At 42.3% G+C, this 23,514-nt stretch overlaps 1 protein-coding gene and 1 non-coding gene across 4 annotated transcripts; one reads left to right on the forward strand and one right to left on the reverse strand.

The window, feature by feature from the left end:
• Positions 1 to 1,941: 1,941 nt before the first annotated feature.
• On the forward strand, positions 1,942 to 9,758 carry mindy4 (MINDY lysine 48 deubiquitinase 4). 2 transcript variants are annotated; one of them, XM_005930974.3, is made up of 18 exons: positions 1,943 to 2,459; positions 2,760 to 2,879; positions 2,957 to 3,141; positions 3,242 to 3,500; positions 3,578 to 3,813; positions 3,906 to 3,958; positions 4,744 to 4,856; positions 4,952 to 5,068; positions 5,147 to 5,238; positions 5,414 to 5,515; positions 5,646 to 5,709; positions 5,878 to 5,943; positions 6,033 to 6,100; positions 6,188 to 6,251; positions 6,642 to 6,803; positions 7,590 to 7,770; positions 8,246 to 8,324; positions 8,459 to 9,758. In XM_005930974.3, exons 1-18 carry the CDS (start codon positions 2,367 to 2,369, stop codon positions 8,505 to 8,507), a joined length of 2,103 nt encoding a protein of 700 aa, XP_005931036.1. In that variant the 5' UTR covers positions 1,943 to 2,366; the 3' UTR covers positions 8,508 to 9,758. The 2 variants fall into 2 exon arrangements, with proteins under 2 accessions (XP_005931038.1, XP_005931036.1); XM_005930976.3 differs by lacking the exons at positions 8,246 to 8,324; positions 8,459 to 9,758 and having other exon boundaries at positions 1,942 to 2,459; positions 7,594 to 7,736.
• Positions 9,759 to 15,044: 5,286 nt separating this feature from the next.
• Positions 15,045 to 23,310, reverse strand: alkal1. Of its 2 annotated transcripts, XR_006054793.1 has the most exons (4): positions 23,253 to 23,310; positions 21,180 to 21,233; positions 20,569 to 20,652; positions 17,280 to 17,305 (listed from the first exon to the last, which is right to left on the reverse strand). It is a non-coding gene; the product is annotated as an ALK and LTK ligand 1 (transcript). The 2 variants fall into 2 exon arrangements; XR_006054792.1 differs by lacking the exons at positions 20,569 to 20,652; positions 21,180 to 21,233; positions 23,253 to 23,310 and adding exons at positions 15,045 to 15,528; positions 18,277 to 18,579 and having other exon boundaries at positions 17,232 to 17,305.
• Positions 23,311 to 23,514: the final 204 nt, after the last annotated feature.

Below are 23,514 nucleotides of genomic sequence, written 5' to 3' on the forward strand. Positions count from 1 at the left end.
AACTATGGAGGAAACGTAGAACACACAGCGTGAGGACACGTATGACAACAATGTGAGAAAGAACAGAGGAAGACTGAAGACGTAAACACACACATGAGGTAAGAGCAGAGTGGAAACACCTGGGGAACACAGCTGAACAGAACCCACAAAAGAACCAAAGCTAGCAAAGCAGAACATCACACACGAGACGAAGGACCATCGACGGCTGGGAAAAAGGATCACAAAGGGAATCAACTTAATATGACTGAACCTGGAAGATTAACCAGAACCCAAACAGACTGCAAATAAAATATAATAAACGCAAAAGAAAAGCTACAACCAAGTTCATATGTAAAGGAGCTAAACCAAACACAAAGCTATAGATCGCCAATACTTGCTGTCATCATGGCCACCATCTGCCCATGATGGGTACCTCTGTATACAAAATTATATCATCTATCTACCTTAATCAGTGCTGTAATAATAATTCTCTGAATCAGTCCTTGAAGACACGGCACACAGCAACAACCAGTAATGGTCAGCTGCTGCACATCACTTAGTTGGAGCTTGGCCCAGTCTGGTTGGAGCAGGGTGATTTTTCACTCTTTGGTTCCAATGCAGTTGAAAGGTTGGAAGGGCAGAGCACATCGTACACCCTTGCTGTCTTCCTCAGCATCACCTAGAAATCTTTCTAACCTTGTACCAGCCCTCCTGTTTGTTTAGGCATAGCATGGCCCATGGCTCAATAAGGCTCTCTACAGTTAAATGTGGCTATGTTATCTCAAAGTAGTTCCCAGTGCATCAGACGTCATCTCTTTGTGTGTGGCTTGCTTCCCATTTTGATCTGTTGATCATTTAAATCAGGTCGGGTATCTGTGTTTATAATATAAGGTACAATGTAGTTCTGATAGTTGTTGCTAAGTTGTCTTAAATGGCATAATTATGTCTTGGTTTTTCTGCAAAGATCAGAAGTTATTGAGGATCGGGTTGCAGAAGTTCCCTGCACTTCAATGACTTAACAAGCAAGCTTCTCGTTCACTAACCTGATGGCTCGCTTTCCCTTTGCACTTGGAATTACACTTAAGTCTGATTTTATCATCAAACATTTTCCTGGTAAATTTATTGGATAAGATTCAGATAAGACAAATGTTGTCGGAGAGGTCTTTTGAATTTGTGGTCAGTGGGAGTAATAAGGTATCCAGCAATGGTTCCAAGGCCTCCCACAATTTGCAGGTTCCTTATTTTTGGCAAAGGGCTGGGATGTAGGATCTGACTTGAAGGAGCGGAATGTCAGATAAATCCAAAGGTGACACCACTTTAATAAAAACCAAGGCAACGGAGACCCCGATCGATGTGCTGAAAGAGCTTTTTCTTTTATTCTTGCAAGAAGAAGCAAAATTGTGATAGTCTGAGAGGACGCTGAGGAGCAGTCCTGTCAGCTTGTTTGAACCGTGGGTTTCCCAGCATAGTTTCATAGCACTTTCAGACACATGGATTAGATACAAGGTCACATAAAGCTCTAAGATATTTTTCTGCAAACACGATTATTTCATGGGCAGTCTGTTCCTTTTGTCTTCTCTCATCTCCAAGCACACATTGTTCCTCTTTGTTGGCAGGGTGTGATAATTGAAATAGTGACAGTTTACAATCACACTGATTTCTCCAAACTTAACAGTCACGGAGGGGAAATGATCATGAATCAAATATTTAAAAAATCACAGTGGTGATGTATTTAAATGAAGGATGAAACATCATTTCAGCAGCAGCTCCTGAGCTGTTTGTTGTCCGTAACAATTTATTATCTGTGGTGCATCTCTGTGGTATTTAGATATAAAATCATCCCAGACTGGTTTCTTGAACATGAGTGACTTCACTGTACTCACATGGTTTCCACAGTAACCACATCTCAATCTATAGAGCCGCTTTGGGATGTGGTGCAACAGGAGATTTGCATCATGTGTAGTGAACAAATCACAACACAAATTGAACGAACGTAATTCAAAAAGGGGGGGGGGTCCAATCCAGTGCTACCGAGCTGTACCGGATAGAATGAGCGTACCTCTCCACAAACCTGAGACAAGGGCACCAAGGCTAAAGTAGCCCAGGGCATCAAAAAAGCTCGAAGCGTCCGTGAACGACTAGCTTTGCCATGGTAACGCAGCCGTACAGGGTCAGAAAGGGCCGCAGTTTCACGGAGCTGTAGCCCCCGCGAGGACACCCCACGACACCGAGTGGAGATTGCATGTTTTTCACCCTGTTTGAACCTAAACTGTACCCAGCCATGATTTATTAAGACCTTAACAATAAGCAGCTAACTCAGCTCTTCAGTGCTGTCGGCGCAGCATCCCGCTGTTGTTTGCTAACACCATGGCCGCTTCTCGTTGATCATGTATGCGAACACGGACAGACTCGTCCTCGGCGTGGTCCCTTCAGTCGAAGAGGTGTCTTCGTCCCTTGTACGGGAGTATTTGAGTCGTAAGGTGAGTCGGCTAACGTGTGGTAATTCAGACTGATAGCCCATCACAGCGTTTCTGTGCAAACCGCTAACACTGCTAGCTAGCCAGCTGCAGCTCCGCTGCGAGTTTGTGTCGATGCGATTCTGGTCCAGCGAGCGTGTCTGTAAGCAGCCCTGCTTTATTTAAAATAAGAAAACGTGCATGTAGTCGTAGCAGCAGTGCACGAGGGAGAGCATGCGACCAAGATGCAAGCTTTCGCAATATGAGGGGAAATAAATAGACGAATTCCCAGTTTGTTTGTTTTTTGTTGGAAATGTTGTTCAGGGGCTGAAGAGGACTATTGCCTGCATGGATGAGGAGCATCCACGCACAGAGGCCAGTATCAACAACAGGTCGGAGCTGAGGCAGATTCTCAGCATTGAGGATCTCTACAGGAAGAACAAGGTAAGCGTTAAAGCTGCAAGGTGACTGCTGTGGTGCACAACAGGTAACGTGTGTGGCTGATCTCTCTGTCACTGCAGCTTCAAAATAACCCTCTGAAAACATTACTGGAGGTTATTGTAAAGCATCTCATTGAACAAGTAAAGAATGAGAAACCAGTGAGCAGTGAGGCTTCCCCACGGAGAGCTCAAACTAGTTCGATGGATAATGGAGGAGAGGAGGACCGCAGCCCGGCTTCTGTTCCAAGCAAACAGACCAGATCGAGGTATTCTACAGGCAGCGTTTGTGATGCATTATTTTCTACTGATTTTACTTTCTTTTTTTGTAATAATGTGCTTAAATGAATATGCTGTTGTCTTTCACAGGCTTGATATAACAGCAACATTCCCTTCTCAAGCTACAAATGCTTCACTGATGCCAGCAAACGATAGAAAGTCCAGTAATAATCAGACAGGTTTCCGGGGTCCTGACTTAGGAGTTCAACAAGACCATCCAGCGATGGATTCCCTCCAAGACAAGAAGAGCTTAATCCAAAAAGAACCAGAAAAAAACACCTCTGAGACCACCCAAAGGAGCAGAACTAATCGCATTAGGAGAGGCATATTGGCTGGACCGGTACCCCAGGTACTAAAGCTTTTATGCCTAAAAACACATGTGATCGCGTGCTCATCTGCTGTTAATCCTCCACTTTCTCCTTTCAGGAATCAAACAGAAAACGTAACAGTCGAAAGGTGTCCCAGCCGCTACTCAGAGGAGAAGAGGAAACCAGACCCACTCAGGATGGACGTTTGGTGACTGGAAGTTTACAAGGCAGCAGAAGTGAAATCGGCTCAGCTGACCGTGTACGAGCGGGGCGCGAGGCGCTGAGCGTTTCACAGAGAACACCGAGTGAAAACAGCTTTGAGCGAGTGAGACTGAACATGGTGACGACAACAAAGTAAAATAGCTTTAAGTTGTTTGACTCCACATAATAAGTCACTGCTTTCCCAGGCTTTGTTCTCAATATTTACACGTTGTTTTCTTTTTTAGAGCAAAGACCAGGCCAAGTGTGGCTGATCTGGATGCGTCTGCGATGGTCTTGGGTAAGTGCTGTGCAGTACAGGGCTGTTAAAAAGTGCTTGTCCCTTTCTGATTATTGATTTATTGATTTCTTTTGCATATTTGTCACACCTAAGCATTCAGAAAACCAAACAAATTTTAACCTTAGAGCGTGATAACCCGAGTAAATGCAAAGTGCAGATTTTAAAAGTTATTCAAACCTTCTTTATTCATAAATTACCCGTGGTTAATTCATTTTCGGGAAAGCTGAGGTGGATGTCAGCAGCCACACCCTGACTCTCCCTGATGAGTTAGTAGCATTAGTTAGATGGCTGCCTCGCTGCTTTAAGACCCGAATGACTCGCTGTAATTGATGGAACCACAAATTCTGCTCTCTGCTATAAAATCCAGAAGGAGAATGTTTAATCATACGTTTGTTTGTGAAGCTCAAGTGCACAAAGCCCTGAAGCACACCGGCAGCAAAACAAACAATCGTACTTTTGGAATGACCTTAAACAAAAAGGGGCTTGCAAAAAAAAAGCCCCCATTGTGACTGGATCAAAGCAATTCTGCCAAAAAACGGGTCCAAAATTCCTGTTGGTGGCACAAGCAGTTATTAGTTTAAGGTTTGGATAATCTTTTCCCATTAAAAGTGAACTCATCGTTTAAAAACGGCGTTGGGCTGTCTTCATCTAGTATTAAAGTTTATTTTAGGGCAAATACTTTCTGTTTGTGCGGTCCGGGGCTTCACTGATTGTTTCTCGCCCTTTGAAAACAAATCGGTGCCTAACTTTTGATTTTCAAGGATATATTTGTGTTAATTATTTAGATGACATCGAGGATTATGATGACGATCTGCGAGAACTCTGCGACGCCCCTCTGCGGGGAGCCTTACCCGAACACAGCCTCGCCGGTCGCCCGATGGACCAGCGCACTGCCACGGTGGGTGATTTACACCAGGGTTTCTCTCAAGCTGCTGCGCAGACTTTCTGCAGTTGCCTTTGATTATGTCTTTGTTTTCCGTTTATTCCCTCTAGGAATTAAAAACACTTCTTCTTGGATCCAGCCTAAATTGTTTCAATATTGAGTGGAGGAATCAGGGTTTCACATTCTCAGACACGCATGACCTCCGATATGGGATTGTGCAGAGAAAGGTGATTTCAATCAAGCCGGATGCTTAAATTGTTTTATTTTCACAGGCTTTATTTAATTGTGGCTTTGAATTTTTTAAGGGAGGTCCTTGTGGAGTTCTGGCGTCTGTTCAAGCCTTTGTTCTTAAGAAACTGCTGTTTGAAAGCACTGAGAGCTGTACCACGGGCCTGCAGTAAGTCACCCTTTAGTTCATGGCATGAACCTGCGAGCACTTTATTCCAGTCACTTTCTAAAGCTGTTACTTCACACGGGGGAATGATGTTCAGCAAGTGACTTCTGTATTTCAGTTTCAACCGTATTTTTACCAGAGAGCTTCTCGCTCAGATGAGATTTTTTTCCCCCTTCAGGAGATTAAGACCGTCCAACAGCATCAGGAGAAAGTGTCTCGTTTTAGCTCTGGCTGAGATCTTGTGGAGGGCTGGCGAGGAAAAGCAAGCCACAGTTGCAATGTGAGATCTCCAGTTTTACTGATGCACACTGCAGATATTGTACAGATGTTAGGAACTGCGTTGGTGTGAGTCTGCTCTCGCGTCGCTACGTTTATGAAGGTGTTGCTGTGGTTTTGTTGTTTGGAAACAGAAATTCAGGGAGAAATCAGTTCATCCCAGCTCGACCCTACAGATCTGAGGGGGTGCTTGAAAAGGTACACGTTTTTATATTTGCACTGAAGCTAATCAGAATGAATGTAAGATAACTGGTGAGGTTCATGAAATGATATTTGTCAAACTTACGTAAGATTCAGAGCCGTAACCGGGAAACTTTGTGCTTTTTCTTTGTTCTGTTGATGTTTTACGACTTGTCTTTGTTCTAGATCACCTATTTGACTGTGGAGAACCTCAAAGATCTGGAGTTGATCCTTGAGCAGCATGTTGAGCAAGTGAGAGAAGGACATTTCTTCTCCTTTTCCCTCTCGAGGGCACAAACGTTTATCCTCCACTTTCCTTTTTATCTGTTTTTTCCCCACAGTTTGAACCTGGGATGTTGGGCTGCGTGCTGCTGACTGTGTCTGCTGTTCTCTCGCGGTCCATTCAAAAGTACTTTTTTAAAAACATCTTTTATGCAGAACAAAGTAGCTGGAACCAGACTGTGAAACAACTATGATGTGGTTCTTCTTTCTTTAGAGTACAGGAAGATATGGATGTGCCCACCACCACGCTGATTGGAGCCCATGGGTACTGCACACAGGTATTGTGCTAGTTGGATATAAGAAGATTCAGATACATTAGCTTCAGCTTCTAAGCTGCTTTTAAAGCTGTCACAGTGTTGTTGTGTTTCTGGGCTGTGAATCTGCAGTGATGGTGCGACATCAGGTGTCTTTGAAGTGTAGCTTGGAAGATTCGCCTCTAGGTGTCACTAAATCCTAAACATTACTTTTTAACTGAACAGTGAAAAAGCAATGAAGCCCTCGGCCGAGGCCGCTCGCTCTCTGCGCCGTTTGCTGTCAGAGGAACATTTCTTCATTTTGTCTTTGTTGTTTTTAAACATACGTGTTGACAGTACGCGCCACGCTGTCTAAGCTTTACAGGAGGTAACACAGAAACACGACGCAGTAATAACTGTGTGTTTTCTCACCAGGAGCTGGTCAACCTGTTGCTGTGTGGCAGAGCAGTTTCCAATGTGTTTGATGATGACGTGGAGCTGGACTCGGGCAACGGCAACATGACTCTGCTCAAAGGAATCAAAGGTCACTGCGACGTCGGCCTGCTGTCCTTGTTTGAACATTATAACATCTGTAAGGTGAGAAACACCGAGCCTCTAACAGACCACATCCCAGTTTGATTCATGTTACACCGACAAGCCCTGACTTCAGGCCCATTGTTCACTCTGATGATGGGAGCATCGCCACAAGTATATTCTCAAACTATTATAGAATCTATATGATATTCAAGTAAACGTATGTGCCGCAGCATTTGGAAACCAGTACTCAAAAATCTTCATTTTTAACTGGATTTTTCCTAAAAACTTGTAGCGTGTTGGTAAATGAGTGAACTCCTGACCAGTTGGTCCACGCAGACGGGAAGGCCACCAGCATTATTAAGGGGCTGAATTTCACAGACTGTCTGGTCAGCTCACACCCTGAGGTGAGCAGGGTTTTCCTCTCATAGTTGAAAAGTTTGAATAAGGGGGATATGGGTTTGCGTCACAGCTCAGCTGTTTTTGTGCACACCCGGGACACCAAAAGCTCCAGAAACACCCAAATCCTTTAAAGCTGTTGTAGTTGTTTCTTTGGCCGGTGCAGAGCTTCCAAACTCATGAAGTCTTGGAGCACCATCTGTGTCTGACTTCACTCCTCTGCTGCTCTGCTCGGCGACCTTCTGTTACGTCGACTCTGTCGTAGTTCGCTTCGTTGGCGTCTTACACACGAGACGTCTTTACATCAGGTCGTCGGGAATAAATGGTTAAGATGGGTTTGGCTTACGTACAGAGCAGTGATGCCTGCGCTGCTTTCAGTACACGTATTGCAACACTCAGTGATTCTGTATGGCTGATGTGATCAAAGACAATTGGCTTTCTTCTTCTAAGGTAGGAGCTTACCTGAAGACGCCACGCTACCCCATCTGGGTGGTGTGCAGTGAAAGCCACTTCAGCGTGCTGTTTGGCCTGCAGAGGGAGCTGTTGACCAACGAGGGCGGCGGCACAGAGTTCGACCTCTACTATTTCGATGGACTGGCCAACCAGCAGGAGGAGATCCGCCTCACTGTTTGTACGTAGCATCGTTTATCTGATTGTCTTTGTCTGCAGCCCCGTGTGTCCAGTCTGTCTTCTTACAACCCCCGGGCCTCGGACCGGTACCGGTCCGTGAGTCGTTTGGTACCGGGCCGCGAGAGTTGAGGCTCGGGTGTGAAATGTGTGGTTTTCAGGGTTTTTATCGGTTTGCAGCGTTATTTTGTTATCGTTTTTATCGTTAACTCTGTTTTCCTGGGTCTTTCCACGTGTGTTATGAATAAATCTTCTTTTTTTCGGTACTAGTTTTATTTTGTTGTATTTATCCGCGACACCTTAAAGGCCGGTCCGTGAAAATATTGTCGGGCATAAACCAGTCCGTGGCGCAAAAAAGGCTGCCCTACATGACGTCTAAAATGTGTTGGGTTAATCGTGACCTGTTTTCAGTCAGATTTTTCAAGTCGTTGCTTCTGAGTGTTCCTAAAGCTGCGAAATAAAAATGTTTTTACTTTTAGGGGTCGGCAGATTGTCCCAGAGCAGTCAGGAGGTGGATACTGACCTCACTCCTCCTCTGGAGCTCTGCATCCGAACAAGGTGAGAGCCGTCATACAGACAGATCCCTGAAACAACCATAAAATGTTTCGACATGTTTTGCTTTATTCAAATTCCTTTTAATCCTGTAACGAGTTCTGAAGCTGTAATAGACGAGTCTGTTCTTCTTCTTGCAGGTGGAAGGATGCATGTGTCAGCTGGAATGACACGGAGCCTATTCTCTGAGCGATCATCTGTTTTCAGTTTGCTTTTGTTATTCTGCTGGCTTATTTCACGTCGGTTTTATTACGTACGAACTTGACAGTGGATACAGAAAAGTGCGATCGAAAGGTTCCGAGCCTGAGCCCGTAAGAAAGTGAAAACTGTGACCCATTTAAATTTGGCCGCCATCCTTTTGCAAGTAGTTGCTTTGTTCCTCTTCTCCTGCCATGCCTGACACATTCCCTGGAAGTCAGCTTTTTAATTAATGGATGTATATTTATTTATTTTGAATGCCCAAAGTGCTGCTTCTGAGGTCCGCAGTTAAACTTTTAGAGGCACATCTGGCGCTGGTCACAAAAATACGTGCACTCCTGATGTTGGTTGTGCAACATGTCTCTGAATAATGACTCTGCGTGTTTTTATTATTTACTTTTTCATTTGTTTTCATTCAACAGGGATGATTTACAGACTACTGCCAGTAACTGCCCTTTAGTAAAATGAAGCCGGGGCGGTCCACGAAGAGCCGCAGAGCTCGCCATCATTTGCAGGTTTTGTCCTCAGTTGGCTTTGAAGATAACAAAGTCACAGAAACATAAAAACGGAGCCGGGAACAGGGAAAGGAAACACTTTAATGTTGACACATTTTGTTCAGGCCAAAACGTTTCCTAATAATAAAGACGTTCTTAAAATGACGTTTTTATTTCTGATGGCAGCGTGTGAGCTGATGCACACGACCACGATGTGCTCCATCCACACGTAACGGGAACACTCCCAGAACCTTTCGATTGCACTTCTTGCGTTGCTGTTTTGTCCGTCTGAGACGAAGCGTTGTGCAGACACATGGAAAGCTGTCGGCTGCCATCGTGTCGTCTGTCACAGCCTGATTCTGCTGCCCGCACATTTACCATATTTTGGGGAATAGTTGGTCTTCTAAAGTTTGGCAATAAGAATGTGTGCACGTGAATATTTTAGATGTGTTGCTGCAGGACAGTGTTCACCACAGTGGCCTTCTGCTGTCAGCTGGTCCTTTTAACATAAAAGCATTGTATCCACATTTTACACTAAATTAATTTGATTTCTCTGCTGATAAATATTTGGTAAATGGACTCAAAGTGCTCTATACAAAATATATGTAACATATTATTATTTTAAGGACTTGTGACACATATAATCTAGATTAACTTTTAGTGAGTGTGACATTCCTCATCATTGCCTTGATGCTTGTTCACGTTGGACAAACCACCTGTGTGGACAATAAAATAATTGAATACCTCAGCTGTCTCCATGCTTGATGTTTTCTACACTAAGCACTGTGCCCTCCTGCTGCCTGCCATCCTGATGGAAACTGCAGAACACCGAGCATGTACTGAATACTGCAGTGCAGTAACTTTGTTATGTAAGCTGCTCTTTGTTGTCTGTATATTGGTAATCAGAAAAGACCATGAACATAGCCTTAAGGGTCAGACTGGGACAGGAAAATCCACGGATACTTCATCACTGCCACCCAGTTGACACACATACAAAGACAACAGCTTTAATGGAACTACTGGGTCGATGCTCTGTTTCAAGAGCAAGTCTGTAATAGCAGGTCACCGCTGTGTGAGCATGTACTTATTGTTTTTAAAGAGAAATAAAGGAACAGTCCTGAACACAGTGTTAGCTGCTGACTGTACTCGACAGGCAGCCGAAGCTAAAACTATACCGAGCTTCATCTTTACATTTATCCATCAAATGCATCCAGAAACGTTTTGGACCCAACTCATAGGAATGCTCTTCATCACCTCTTAGAACAAATGATAAAAATTCAACCACTCAGGAACAAAGGGCTAAATAGTGTTTTTTACACGCCTGTTTAACTGTTGTTTTGTTTTAGGTAATGATTAAATGTATTTTGGGTTTATTGTTTATTAAATAAATGTTTTTTTGTACCGTTTTAGAGCGCCTTCATTCAGACATACAACCCAGAGAGTTCACAGGACAATATTATAAAAGTAGAATAATAATAATTAGAAAGGCTTCATGCACCGTTCACCACAAAGTGAATTCCGATTTAAATGTTATACAGCAAATATTCTTTACATTTATCAAACATTTTGTTAAAAGTTTTGTTTAAAGCTGTTAAACAAACCAAGGAATCCTTAGTTATGATACAGGCAGCCAGGCTGCTGGGATTCCCATGATGCACTGTGTTTCTTCGCATGTTTATACACCACTTTAATTCAGTTATTAGTTCTTATTCATCTCTGGCTCTCTTCTCAACACTGCCTCGTCCCTGTTCTATTTTAAATATGAATAGATTTATCCAGACATTCACGTCATTTTCATGGATAGTAGCTATAAATGACTAGTGGGCAATAAATTAAAATAATCCAGTTCTATGAGGAAACTACGGCCTGGAAGCCCATAAAGAAACTCTTGCATTCCTGTCAATTGAGTCGCTCGTCATGAGGCCTCTCGCAGAGCTATGGGAACGGCCTGCAGGAATTAAAGTGGATGGACCGGGCACCTTTCTTTTCCATAACGGGGTGCTCAAAAATAAATAAAATGTAGATGAAAAACAGGCTGCACAAGCAAACCTCAGAGGGACATGACCACAAGGATTTCTGCTAGTGCTCTGTTCATCGGGGGGATTCTCATTAAAAGAGATGGACATGTGCACCCACAGTTTATGGTTGTAAGGTAGCCTATGGCCATGTTGTTTTCTGTTGTCTGAAATAACAGTCTTTGGATGAGAGGACAGCTGGAAAGCTGGATCCAATAGACAAACCAGTGACAAAATGCATGTCCACAATTAATGCCAGACTGACCAGATCTGCCTCCTGGATACTCTTTGCAAAGTTGTTGCCAGCAAAGTTAGCGTCCATGGGCAGGTTACCAGACTAGCTTTGTTAGAAATCACTGAACTCTCACATCCAGATGCAAAGTCTTTTAGACTCAAGTAGTTCAGGCAGTTCTCAGGTAGCCAGACCAATAAACCCGCTGAGTCTGTTAAAAACAAACAAAAGAAAGTATCTGAGTACATTTACAATTGAAACGTGTCTGTGCGTCTGTGTGCAACAGCTCATAAACATGTCCTGGCATGTCCTGCGCAGTACTGGAGGCAAAGAGTCGCGGATAGTCGTGACTTATGAGATGAATCGTTATCAGTTTTTAAAGTCACATTTTATTGACCATTAAATCAGTGTGATTTTCACTTTTCTCAATAATCAGTTAACACAGCAGAGCTCTCTAAGATCGTGCTTGTCTGTAGTTTGCGAGGCCGTGGGTAATGCTTTTCTCTGTCTGCCTCTAAAACTGTGTTTGAAGCCTCGTCTCGGATGAAAACAGCGATCAGGACTCGATCGTTTCTAAATGACTTGCAACACAATGTTCCCTGGAATAAAAAAGATTCCCTCACCCTCTCACATGTTCCCAAAGTCATCCAGCTGGCTGGGCCGGACTCGGCACGGCTATAAAACTTCAAACCCGCATGGAGCCGTTATTGTTTCCATGCACAGGTTGAGAAGTGTTTGTAATTATATGATAGATTAATTGCTAAATAAATGAAAGCATCTTGTGGAAAATGACGTGTTTATCGTCGGTTGTCTGTGGCTCTGGCATGAATTCAAAACACGGTAAAATCCCCAGAAACATTACTCTAAACGATATCCCACGTGCACAGATCACTTTCATTGATGTCGCTGATGTTCTGTGATGTGAAGCATTTATTTTTAACGATCATGAAAAAGGAAGGTTTATGTAATTTCTCCACATAATGGGAACAAACTGACCGTAAATTAACTCTTAACTATATGTCACGTCTGGGTGAAAAAAAAGATGCCTTCAAGTTAATCGGTGCGTTCAGACCTAACCGTGGCAGCACACTCAGTGTGGGGCATGCAGAGGGGGTGGCAGGAAGACAGCTCCAACACCTCCAGGACACGCGATCAAAGAGGCTGGCGCACAGACAGCTGCGGCGGCGCACTTCTCATCAAATCACACGGCACGGCACGGACCGGCCCAGGCTGCGCAGGGGTCACAGAATCCCCAAACAATCTTTTTATAAACACACAAAAGAACAACAGGTGTTTTCTTCACATCACTCAAACCCACAACGGCTCTTTCAGCACGATGGAAAAAGCCACGAAGGAACTGGACTGTGATGATGAAGATGACAATGCAGTCGTCTTTCAGCTGTCAGATTCCCGATGAAGGATGTATTATCTGAATTGACATTATTGGTGACTCATGTAGGATTTGTGCATTTCGCAAAAGACATGAGAAGAGAGATGAATTAATCATGAGACATGAAGTGAATCAATGAACCCTCGACGACAATTTTACAGTCATCAAGACGACTGCGATCACTATAAATAAGGCGGTTTGACTGAATGAAGCCTTGGGGTCCAAGCATTTGGATCAAAGTGTTCTTCTGTGGATGGGGCAGGGGCTTGGATATTTACGTCATAAGAGCCCATATTTAGGTTTTAGCATGAAATATGTTAGTAAGTGCCAAATGGCTAACAAAACTGCAGGAATGGGAGCATTGCATCCACTTGGTGAGCTGGTATCACATCCGAACAAGGCCCGAAGTTTACAGCAACGTGTCCTCCAGCCTCCATCTAAACATGGCTCCATGAACACGTTTCTCCTCACTGATCTTGAGCTCTGATGGAGCTCGGTACTGCCTGACAGGAAGGAAATGGCATGGCTTTGGTCTCTATTTGCTATTTATTACAGCAGCATTTCTCAGAGGCACCAGAGGAAGGATTTGGTGCTTGTGTGTAATTGTATTAACGCCCTCCCACATACTGTCCCCTGTGCATCTTCTGTCTCCTCTCCTAATCTGTGCTGTTTGTCTCCAGATAAGTGATATCCTCCTCAGATTAGGATCCGGTGTCCCTGCTCTGCCTGCCCGAAGGGAAAGGGATCCCCAGTGTATCCCGTGGGGTGCGAGCAGTATTTTTAGCTTCCTAATCCTTTTATAGTTTGGGCTGAAAACATCACCCTTTTGCCTAATTGGTCCAGTTCATTACCGCACAGTACGCCACAGAGGAAGTGCTTCATCTGGATCCTTTCGGCTATTTGGTTTTGCAATATGCTGGTTTTTGGTGGGGCATAAATTTCTGAGCCGGATTCGTCTGTTCCTAAGCAACTTTGATTTGTGGAAGGGAGGCTATCACCGATTTTATTGCCCTTCAGCGCAAGGACATCTCCTATCATGCTGGAAACATTGCACTGATAGGATCTGTACATCATCAGCACTAAAAAACAACCCAACCCGCCCCCCACGCACATATTTTCAACGGAGTTTAAGTTCACAACCCTTTGAACTGACGTCCGCTGCAGATGATTTTTTAACGATCCCACAACAGGCCAAACTTTGTTGAATAATGCATGATCCCTTGTAAGAAACACTTTCCTGCTAAGTCTGCAGAGACATACTGACGTGAGAACAGAGCTGTTGTAATCTTTGGCTTAGGGTATGTTTTCTTAGCTTATCAGCATCCTCACGTGTACGTGGGTCATTTATTTCACTCCCCAAATAAAAACAGCAATCACTGTCACTGTTCTCAGAGCACAAATGTACGACATGAGAAAGAGAAATAGATTTCTGACCTTTTTATTTTGTCAGCAGTTTAAAGCGCTCTGTACTGTAACCACAGCCAAGTTGACCCCCGTCCCCGAAATTCACAGTGAATTCAATTAAAGCAGCTCGGACGCCTCCATCAGTCACTGAACAACCTGCAGTTCTCATACGGTGTTTGCTGCTTTAAAAGTAAACACGAGAGAACCTCTGGAAGAAAAAAACACACATTTCTTTCTTTCCTGGCACAAAGTCAGACGAGTTGGAGACTACGCTCAGTTCAGCCTGTTAACTGATACAGCAGGTGGCCTGAGGCTTGAACACAAAGCACATTTCAATCAGTGAATTTTGATGATCGTGAACAAACTTTCTTCAAACGGTTTTCTTTCCCTGCTTGATTGCACTTGTAAACTGCAAGAAACTTTCGCCAGAGCCAATTTGTCAAGTCTTCTGCACGGTACACAGATGTTTTCAAAGCCCACCATCAGCCATCGTGCAGCTAATTTAGATTCTCCCTATCAACAGCTACAACTCTGAAAAATGCCTTTCACGTGTGACTACTTGAGGAGTTCATCAAACCTTTGCTGAGCTTATCCAAAGCTGGTTCTTTGGAGCTCGAGTTGCTCAACATCCCGTTGAGTCCAAGATATCTGACAGCTAAGATTGAGTGTGTGATTGCCAGAGACAAGCAGAGGAATCTGCCAGAAATTTTGCAACAAGCTCCAGTTAGAGGAGAGAGTTTAGTAATGGTGGTCCCTGTTCAGAGAGCGTCAGAAAGGTGCTGAAAACTGAAAGAAGAAGAAATACTCGGGCCAGAAGGAGCATAAAGACCCACTGGCTGTGGCTTTCCCACAGCATAACAGCTGTAATGAAACGCAGTCTCGTTCACGACACCGAACGGTGTTTCCTCTGCAAACTGGAGAGGCTGGCTTAATCCTGAGCTCATCACACTGCTCTCCACCAGCTTCCCCTCATCTTCAATGATGGCGACATGCTGTGCTTCAGTATTCTTTATTGTTCAGTACTGCAGTGCATTATCACCATTGCTCTTATTCCATATATTCTCATTGTCAGCCACATCCTTTAGTTCACTCCAGTGCCAAATAAAATGTAATGAAGTCAATGACAGAGCATAACATCAGTATAACAGTGGGAGTCTTATATATGGATGAGAAAAGAAGCTTCTTCCTCATCCATAACTGTAATAACCAAAAAGGAATCAAATTTTGAATAACTGTGAAATTATTATATACATTCCTTCTCAATAAATAGGTGCATTTAATATTAAATTAATATTTCTTTACAGATACATGGTATATACAGGTACATCCATTCAAAAACATCCAACGGCGTCCGTCGATCACAGCGAGAACAACAGAAAGTAGAAACACTAGAAACACAACCACGTTCTCATGACTGCTGTGGGTTTGAAGGCACTTCCTTGGCACCACGTCGATCCTTCTTCTGTTATTCTGGGACCTGCAATCAAAAGAAAATACAAAACCTTGATGAGAATGAACCGTCACTCCTTCCTGCATCCTTTCGGACTGCATGTTTGCTTGTGGCTCCCAGAGTTTGTAGAATGGGAGGCAGAGCGTCTTCTGTGGAAGCAGCTCCCACTGTGGATCCAGGAGATAGACACCCCCAGCGTACATGCAAGTTCAGGCTTTTCCTTACAGTTAGGATCAGGTGACCCTGAGGCATCCTTTAGTTCAGCTGGAACAGGCTCCTTTTCACTCCCCACGTGTTTGTGCACCACTGCTGCACGCCATTACACTGCTTCTTCTTCTTCCTGTCTCCCACGCTCTATTTCTTTTCTATTTGCAAACGTGATGGTTTTCAGAAGCTCCTCTGCTAACAGTTAACGACTGCTAGGCTAGCTACAGTAGATTTGTTCATTACTAAAATTTTGCAAATCAGATTTTCCCTGCAAGGCAAACAGAAGAAGGTTCTCCGCAGGCTAAGACGCCCCCGCAAAGCAGGAACTGTATTTAGAAAAACTAAAACTAGAAAACTAATTATACTTCCACGTTCACCTCCAACACCTCCATGCAAATTTTTGTTGTTTTCCACTCAAAGATGTAATTCTGCTAACATCTCTATTAAGAAATGACCAGAATGACGACATAACGAATCCTTTAATATTCCCTCTGATTGTTACATTTGTCAGATTTCACCGACAGGATCTTATTATCTGATTCACTTGAGAAACTGAATACCTGGGATGTGTCAGCCTCTTCAAATTTATAATCACCAACTCCACTACAGAAAAATCCAATGAACCAAGATGACCGCTTGTAGAGATGAACTGTAAGAGCAATCACTCTCCAGCTAATTTCCTGTACTGAATGTGTGCGTTTACGCTGCTGCATTTAGACAGCAGTGAACCCTTCAGACCTGCTGTCACAGAAGATCAATTTTAAAAAGGCCTGACAACGACAGCGTCGTAAATTACTCCACTGATGTCCGTCCTCTGTCCTGAGAGCGGTCGTATTAATAGATTTAGTGTGAGGAAGTACACGAGTGGCGTTTCTCCCACGAACGTCGGGAAGCAGTGACGTTCATGGAAAAAGACTATATATACACACACACACACACATATATATATATATATATATATATATATATATATATATATATATATATATATATATATATATATATATATATATATATATATATATATATATATATATATATATATATATATATATATATATATGTATGTATGTATGTATTTTTACTTTAACCCCTCTGTTGTTGTGGATGCAGGAGACCACGGGTGAAGTCTTATTATCTCTGTGTGCCATTTTCTCACATGTGCTTGACAACATGAATTACATGCTCTAATGTGCATGTTTGGCATAAAGAGAACTGAATGTATAAAATCTGCATCTCTGTTCTTTCTGACTCTCACTCCAGACCTAAATTTAAACCCTGTTCTGACAGGCTAGCATGTCATCAAAGCATACAGTCTTCTTAAGTAAAGAAATGTTGAATTTAACATTTCTACTTACGTGAAAAATCCCCCCCCCCAGCTCTGTATCACACATTCAATTAAGCTGACCAAAAGCAACAAAGACCTCTGAATTAATATTTCTGTCTTCTTTAACCTTGTTTACTGTCTATTCAGAGGATGATGACAACAAATGATGACAGTCAGGAAAGCAGGAAAAACTTACATGCAATATCTAGGACTGCATGCAGAGTGGACTCATCGCTAATCGTGTTAGCAATCTCGCACATCGTTTGTAATCTGGGGAGAAAAACATGATGTTAATATAACGCCTCCCTGGTAACCATATCAGTAAAAAACAAACATGAAAAGTTTTGATTTGTGGTAAAAATAGTAACGTAGACATGAGGTCTCAGGTTCACAGTGAAATACTTGTTAAACCGTGTTTTGCTGTGGCATCTATAGTAAAGTATACTTAACTTACTGGTAAAAGATAAAAAGCCAATTATACGTATGTATGTGTGTGTGTATATATATACATACACACATACATATATAAAAAGAAATAGACCTAAGAGAAGGTTCTGAGCGCTGCTGCCACATGATAACTCCTGAAATACAAACAGAGTCCCGTTTTCTTATGAGGCGCCGTTTGTAAAGTGAAACATGCTGAAATTAACGGCAACATTTTTCCACATTTAGCTCAAAACAAGTCATTTTTTACAACATTTAGTAAAATATTTGTAACTTTTCATATTTAAAAAAGAATTTTAAATGTTAAATCTAAATATTATATTTAAATCTAAATCTAAATGTTAAATCTAAATGTTATATTTAAATCTAAATGCTAAATGTTAAATCTAAATGTTTGGGCTAACATGCAAATTTATTGCACGGATCAGCGGAAATACCAAAATAAAAGCTTTCCGAAAACCTCCGGTGCAAAAGTGTGCCGGTAGTGGTCAGACACGTTCTCACTCCCAAAGCATAATCATTTTTGCTAGGTGACAAATTGTCAACATTTTATGCTTTCGGGTACGCAACACGTTCCTAAATTACGGCATCGGAAAAAGGAGAGCACATGAGAACGGTTTGGACTCAATCTACACGTTCGTTCATTTTCTAAAAATCGATTTGGAAAACACTATTTTACGTCATTTAACTGCTAGTAAAGGTTAGGAATAAGGTTATAGTTAATAAGGTTAGGTTTAGGGCTGGAACGTCTATTATGGCGGGACCGTCATTCCACTGGAATTCAGCCATAACCCGACCATGAGAAAGCACGTCCGGCGATTTAGCTGAAAACATCGGAAGATCCGTTTTGTCGGCCATCCAAAGGTTCAGCAGTAGTGCACTCTTAGCAGCTGCAGTCTTCACTTCACAATCGCTGCAGCACATGTCCAGCAAAATCGCTGGACATGCTCGTAGGCAAGAAGTGAAGCAGCACATGGCGGGGAGAAGTGAGGAGGAGAACAGACACAATTTTGCACCGGAGGTTTTCGGGAAGCTTTTATTTTGGTATTTCCGTTGATCCGTACAATAAATTTGCATATTAGCCTAAATATTTAGGTTTAACATTTAGATTTAACATTTAGATTTAACATTTAACATTTGATGAAAAGTTACAAATATTTTACTAAATGTTGTAAAAAATTACTCGAAAAAATATGTTTTTGTAAGGTTTTGAGCTAAATGTGGAAAAATGTTGCCGTTAATTTCAGCATGTTTCACTTTACAAACGGCGCCCCATATTTTCTGACCCTGACATCTGTAATATCTGCGTGACATGAACTGCGTCCCACAATCCTCTGGGCCAACCCAGCATTCTGTATGTGATCCATTGGCCAGCATTGTCTCACTATTGTCAGGCTTTAAATAAACTTCCTTAACCTCGGGACAATCCTGATTATGTGATGTAGTTTGATGCCTGTTTGACTCGGTCACATGTGTGAAAGGCATCAGGAAGAGGAGGAGCTTCTCGCTCTAATTTATTGTGTGACAAACGCACACCACCCAGCATTACCGTCTGCTCTCACTGATGATGTCTGTGGCTTCCTCATAATTCCCATATCATTAATATCCCAGAAGGAAGACCGGGATTTTCACAATACATCACCAAATTGTCTTAACAACAGAATCAAATAATAAAACATCGTGTTTGAGCTTTCAAATCCCTGCGGCGCGTTAGCTCTGTTTACTTTTACTAGAAACCCTCGGCGTTATCGTGTACAGCTCAAGTGTCAAACTCGTTTTATTTCAATGCTGCGTGTGCGCAGGTTTGATCTCAGAAGTAAGAACGATTGTATAAGAACTTAAAAACACACTCACAGTTTTTTTACATAACGTGAACGATTCATTTCCAGTGTAGCTGCGATTTCTGCAGTCAGTCTGCTCTTGTAAATCACACAGTTTAGTGTGGTACTGCAGGCCGTGGGTCACATCGCTGTCACAAAGAAGGCTGACAGTGATTCAGACTTCTGTTTGGACAGCCGCTCTGATATGATCCCCTATTCATTAGGGGCGGGGGAAAAATCGATACTGTGTAGTATCGTGATATCTTGTTTGCTAATAATGTATCGATGCAGGGACAGCAGAAATCGATATTTTGTTACAGAAAAAGGTTTTTGTGCTGACTTCAGAGCATGTTGGTCCTTTTTCTGAGCAAGCATCCTGACATTCCTTCACTGTCCAAATGTGTAACTTGTTTTATGGCAGCAATAAACACGACAGTTTACTTATTTTAATTTAAGACATGTTTTATTTTAATTAAGTTTAAAACTTTTTTATTTAATGTAAAATTATATTTTGTTTTAATTTACTTTCAAATTCTTCAGTTGCTGAAGGGGCTGCATAGTTTTCATATTGCATAGTTCAGAATAGCTGTAATTGTACCAGATGGTTGCATTCAGTTAAGTTGGACTAGACTGTAATACAAACCGTTCAGTTTGTCAACAATAAAACTGAGATGAGAGAAAGACTGAGTGCGAGACTTTGATATTAGATAAAATCAATATTGATAAAGTTTACCTTTATGGACAGAATCTGAATATCGCAAAATATTTTAAAAAATTGCAATAATATCGTATCGTGCGTTAAGTATTGTGATAATATCGTATCGTGCGTTAAGTATTGCAATAATATCGTATCGTGCGTTAAGTATTGTGATAATATCGTATCGTGGGATGTTTGGTGATTCCCACCTCTACTATCTATGCTTCTGGCATAAATACAGATACGATAGCCCTCAATCATTACAGTTTTTACTCCCTAAATGTTAGCCAGCGGTGGTGTATATCCCCCTCATCCACAAATCAAAATGACTTTATAATTTAAGAACAGTTTAAAGCAATAAAGTTTGTCTTATTAAGCACAGAGTTTAGCACTCATAAACTGAACTCGGATCAGGTTTGACTGGTAGTTGATTTAAATGTCATAGTGTGACAACTCCAACCCAAACAAACTGTTAAGACGTTACAGTAAACCCGTAAAAGCAGGTTTTGAGGAAGTGCAGAGATCATCGAGCACATCAGCAGAAACAGAACAGGAGAAGAAGTCATACATACATGCTGGTGTCGAGCAGTCCCTCGTGTTGTGATAAACTCTATGAAAGTGTGTTTTGCACTCCGATGAGAACTTGACTGGTCCTGCTTAACAGAAAAAGGTCTCATCAGATAAAACAATCATTTTTGAATCTTATTTGCAGGTGTAATTAAGCTTACAGTTAATGTGAACAGACATGTGTTACTAAAGCTGGACCTGGCCTTAGTGTGCAGGGGAATCGAGTCTTCAATTAGAAGCACATCTAACATTTAAGCTTCCAGATTTTCACATCACTCATGAACCCTGCACATAGTTCCTGAGACAAATAATCAGCTTAATGTGCCGCTGCCTTCAGCTTAATACTGTCAGCTTCAGACCATGTGCTGTTTCTCAGCACTGCTGCCCTACAAGCAACCCTTTCTTAACTTACTGCAGCCCCCAGTGTTCGTGATGTTTTCTATGACCTGAGCAGACTGCATGCTGGCTTGGAAAGAAAAGGATTTTTTCACAGGGGCAAAAGGAGGAATTTGCACTGGATTAGTGCCATCGATGCTGGGACAGTTAGTTGTCAGAAACAAACGGTCTTGCATTAGAGACAGAGTTTGTGCTCCTAGTGTCGTCTTTGGTTTCTTACCTCCAAAATGCTCAATGATTTTCTCTTTCATGTTTGCATCTCTGGAAAAGATTTCTGTAAAAGAAACTCACTGTTAGCTTCTCACCATCTGAGCAAAGTTATGCATGAACCACAGTGACGGAGGGATCGTCAGTGTTAACAGTCTCCCTCCTGCATCCTGCATTATGTTTCAATAATCTCAGCAGTGTCGCTGCTTTACGTGACGATGCACAGCTGCTTTGCATTATTAATAACTTTGAAATGTTTTTGGATTTTACTGCACACGTCCCAACTGCAGAATCATAAATGAACATTATTCATTCTCTATTAAGTTCCTCAGATGTGCACCAAATGTAGTTTTTCTCCAACTGATTGACACACTCGTGTTTTTGTCCACGGTTTGCACTCTGAGGAAATTTTGTGTATTCATAAAGACACCAAGGACCTCTGTTTGTATTAACTGTCCATCCAGGCAACACAATGGCCATGCTTACAGGCTAAAGAGATTATTGTATGGGAGTTTAATGCCCATCAGAAGAAGTAAGTAGCTACATTAACCCTCCAGCAAGAGATTTGTGCAATGCTCTACGGGGGGATAAATATGGAAGAAAATCACTTAGATGCACTAAGAAAAATCACAGAGAATATTACAAAATTAATTTAGGAAGACGGACAGAAGACAACCCATAAGAGCAACACGAGTCAGGTTTTCAGGGTCTACATATGTGGAGGATTAGTGAATGTGTCGACACTGTTTTTAGCTGCCAGTCCTAAACTGTAACAATGTAACAGATAAAACCAGCTAGAAAATAAGTGCCTGGCTTCATGGCGTGTTTCTTGAAACAACCGTAGCTGTAGAGGAAGAGGTGAGTGTGCCGCACACATCAGTGGATTTATCGATGTTTCTCTTTCCTCCTCGTTGTGTTCAAAACATCCATCCTTGCGTGACCACAAATCTTTGGTAGCGTTGCACGCACCGCTTGCTAATGTGCTGCTTTTTATATCCTCAAAAGATGAATTCCATCCAGTCAGTGGTCTGAAAGGTACTTTTCCAACTGCATGAGCTGGAGCCAAGATTTTAAACTGTATAACGCCTGCACAACATCTCTACGACAGGATCTAATTGATAGTGCTGTTGGACACAGTCTGATATTGGAAATAAACAGCACATTATGTTAACTTAGCCCTTAATATACTCCCACACATACCAATGAGGCACAGCCCTCGACTACTCTCTGAGTCTGTTAAAGCGATAAAAACAGTTGCATAAAAGGATTTTCTGGATTCCTTTTCTTTATCACATTCGAGCACACCTTCTTTGCCAGGTTTTAGATATTTGAAGAGTTGCAGCATTAATGCAGATTTACTGAAATGTCTGAGACGACTCAGTTTTAGTAAAAATCCTGTTAAATGTCGCAAGGGCAACATTCAGTAACATGCTCTGGATAGTCTTCCCAGATAAATAAAGTCCAGTGTTTATAGTCTCCTCATACAGGCTCTTCATTCCATAACGGTCAAAAAAGTATTTTAGTTAGAGTATCGCTGATGCAATGCCGTGTACGTGACACAGCACAACCAGTCTGCTTTATCTGCTCTGTCTGCAGACGTGAATGTGACCGGAGATGCTTTCCAGGACACTACAGTGCCTGTGTGCATGTTGGGCGCTCATCACTCACGTTAAAGAGTCCAATCATACTGAATGACTCATTCACAAGTTTAGCATCACCATGCCCCTCCTCCCTTAATTAGCCTATCCACATCTCCATCTGTCCAACAGTCAGTTAAACACGTGTTGAAGAAACATGGTCAGAAAACAGGTCTTCAAAATGAAGCACACCTGCATTGTGTTCATGGAAACCACTTTAAATTTAGCTGGACACTTGAGGCCAGACGGATGTGGATGCTGACCTCTCTGAGCACCAGTGACACACAAAATTACAAAATTTAACTCGAACAAACCAGTTTCCATTCAGCTAAAAGAAGCTCTTGAATAAGGCGTGCAGCACTGCCCAGAACACTGACAGCTGTCCCCAACTGTAAAATGGGGATTATGCCTTCATCATCAGAACCTAAAAATAAATCTTATCAGCTTACCTGAGAGTCTACTGTTATCCAGCCTAGGGACATAGAAAGGCTTTTCCCGGGAGGAGAACTTCATGTCTTGTGCTGAAGTGAAGAGTCCACTGCTACAGCGCCTGGAGATGGGTTTCTCCCGTTGCTGGCTGTCTCTGATAACCTGTAAGATTAGATCCAACAGGGTTCTTCGTTCTTTCTGCTTGTCCTCCTTGCTGTCCATACACTGACCCGAAGTGATGAGCAGAAAGAAGATAGTGAGCAGTACGTGCCATTTCCTTTC

Source organism: Haplochromis burtoni, unplaced genomic scaffold (assembly GCF_018398535.1).
Source record: "Haplochromis burtoni strain Fernald_Lab_line unplaced genomic scaffold, NCSU_Asbu1 Contig_133, whole genome shotgun sequence".
Classification (NCBI taxonomy): Eukaryota; Metazoa; Chordata; class Actinopteri; order Cichliformes; family Cichlidae; genus Haplochromis; species Haplochromis burtoni.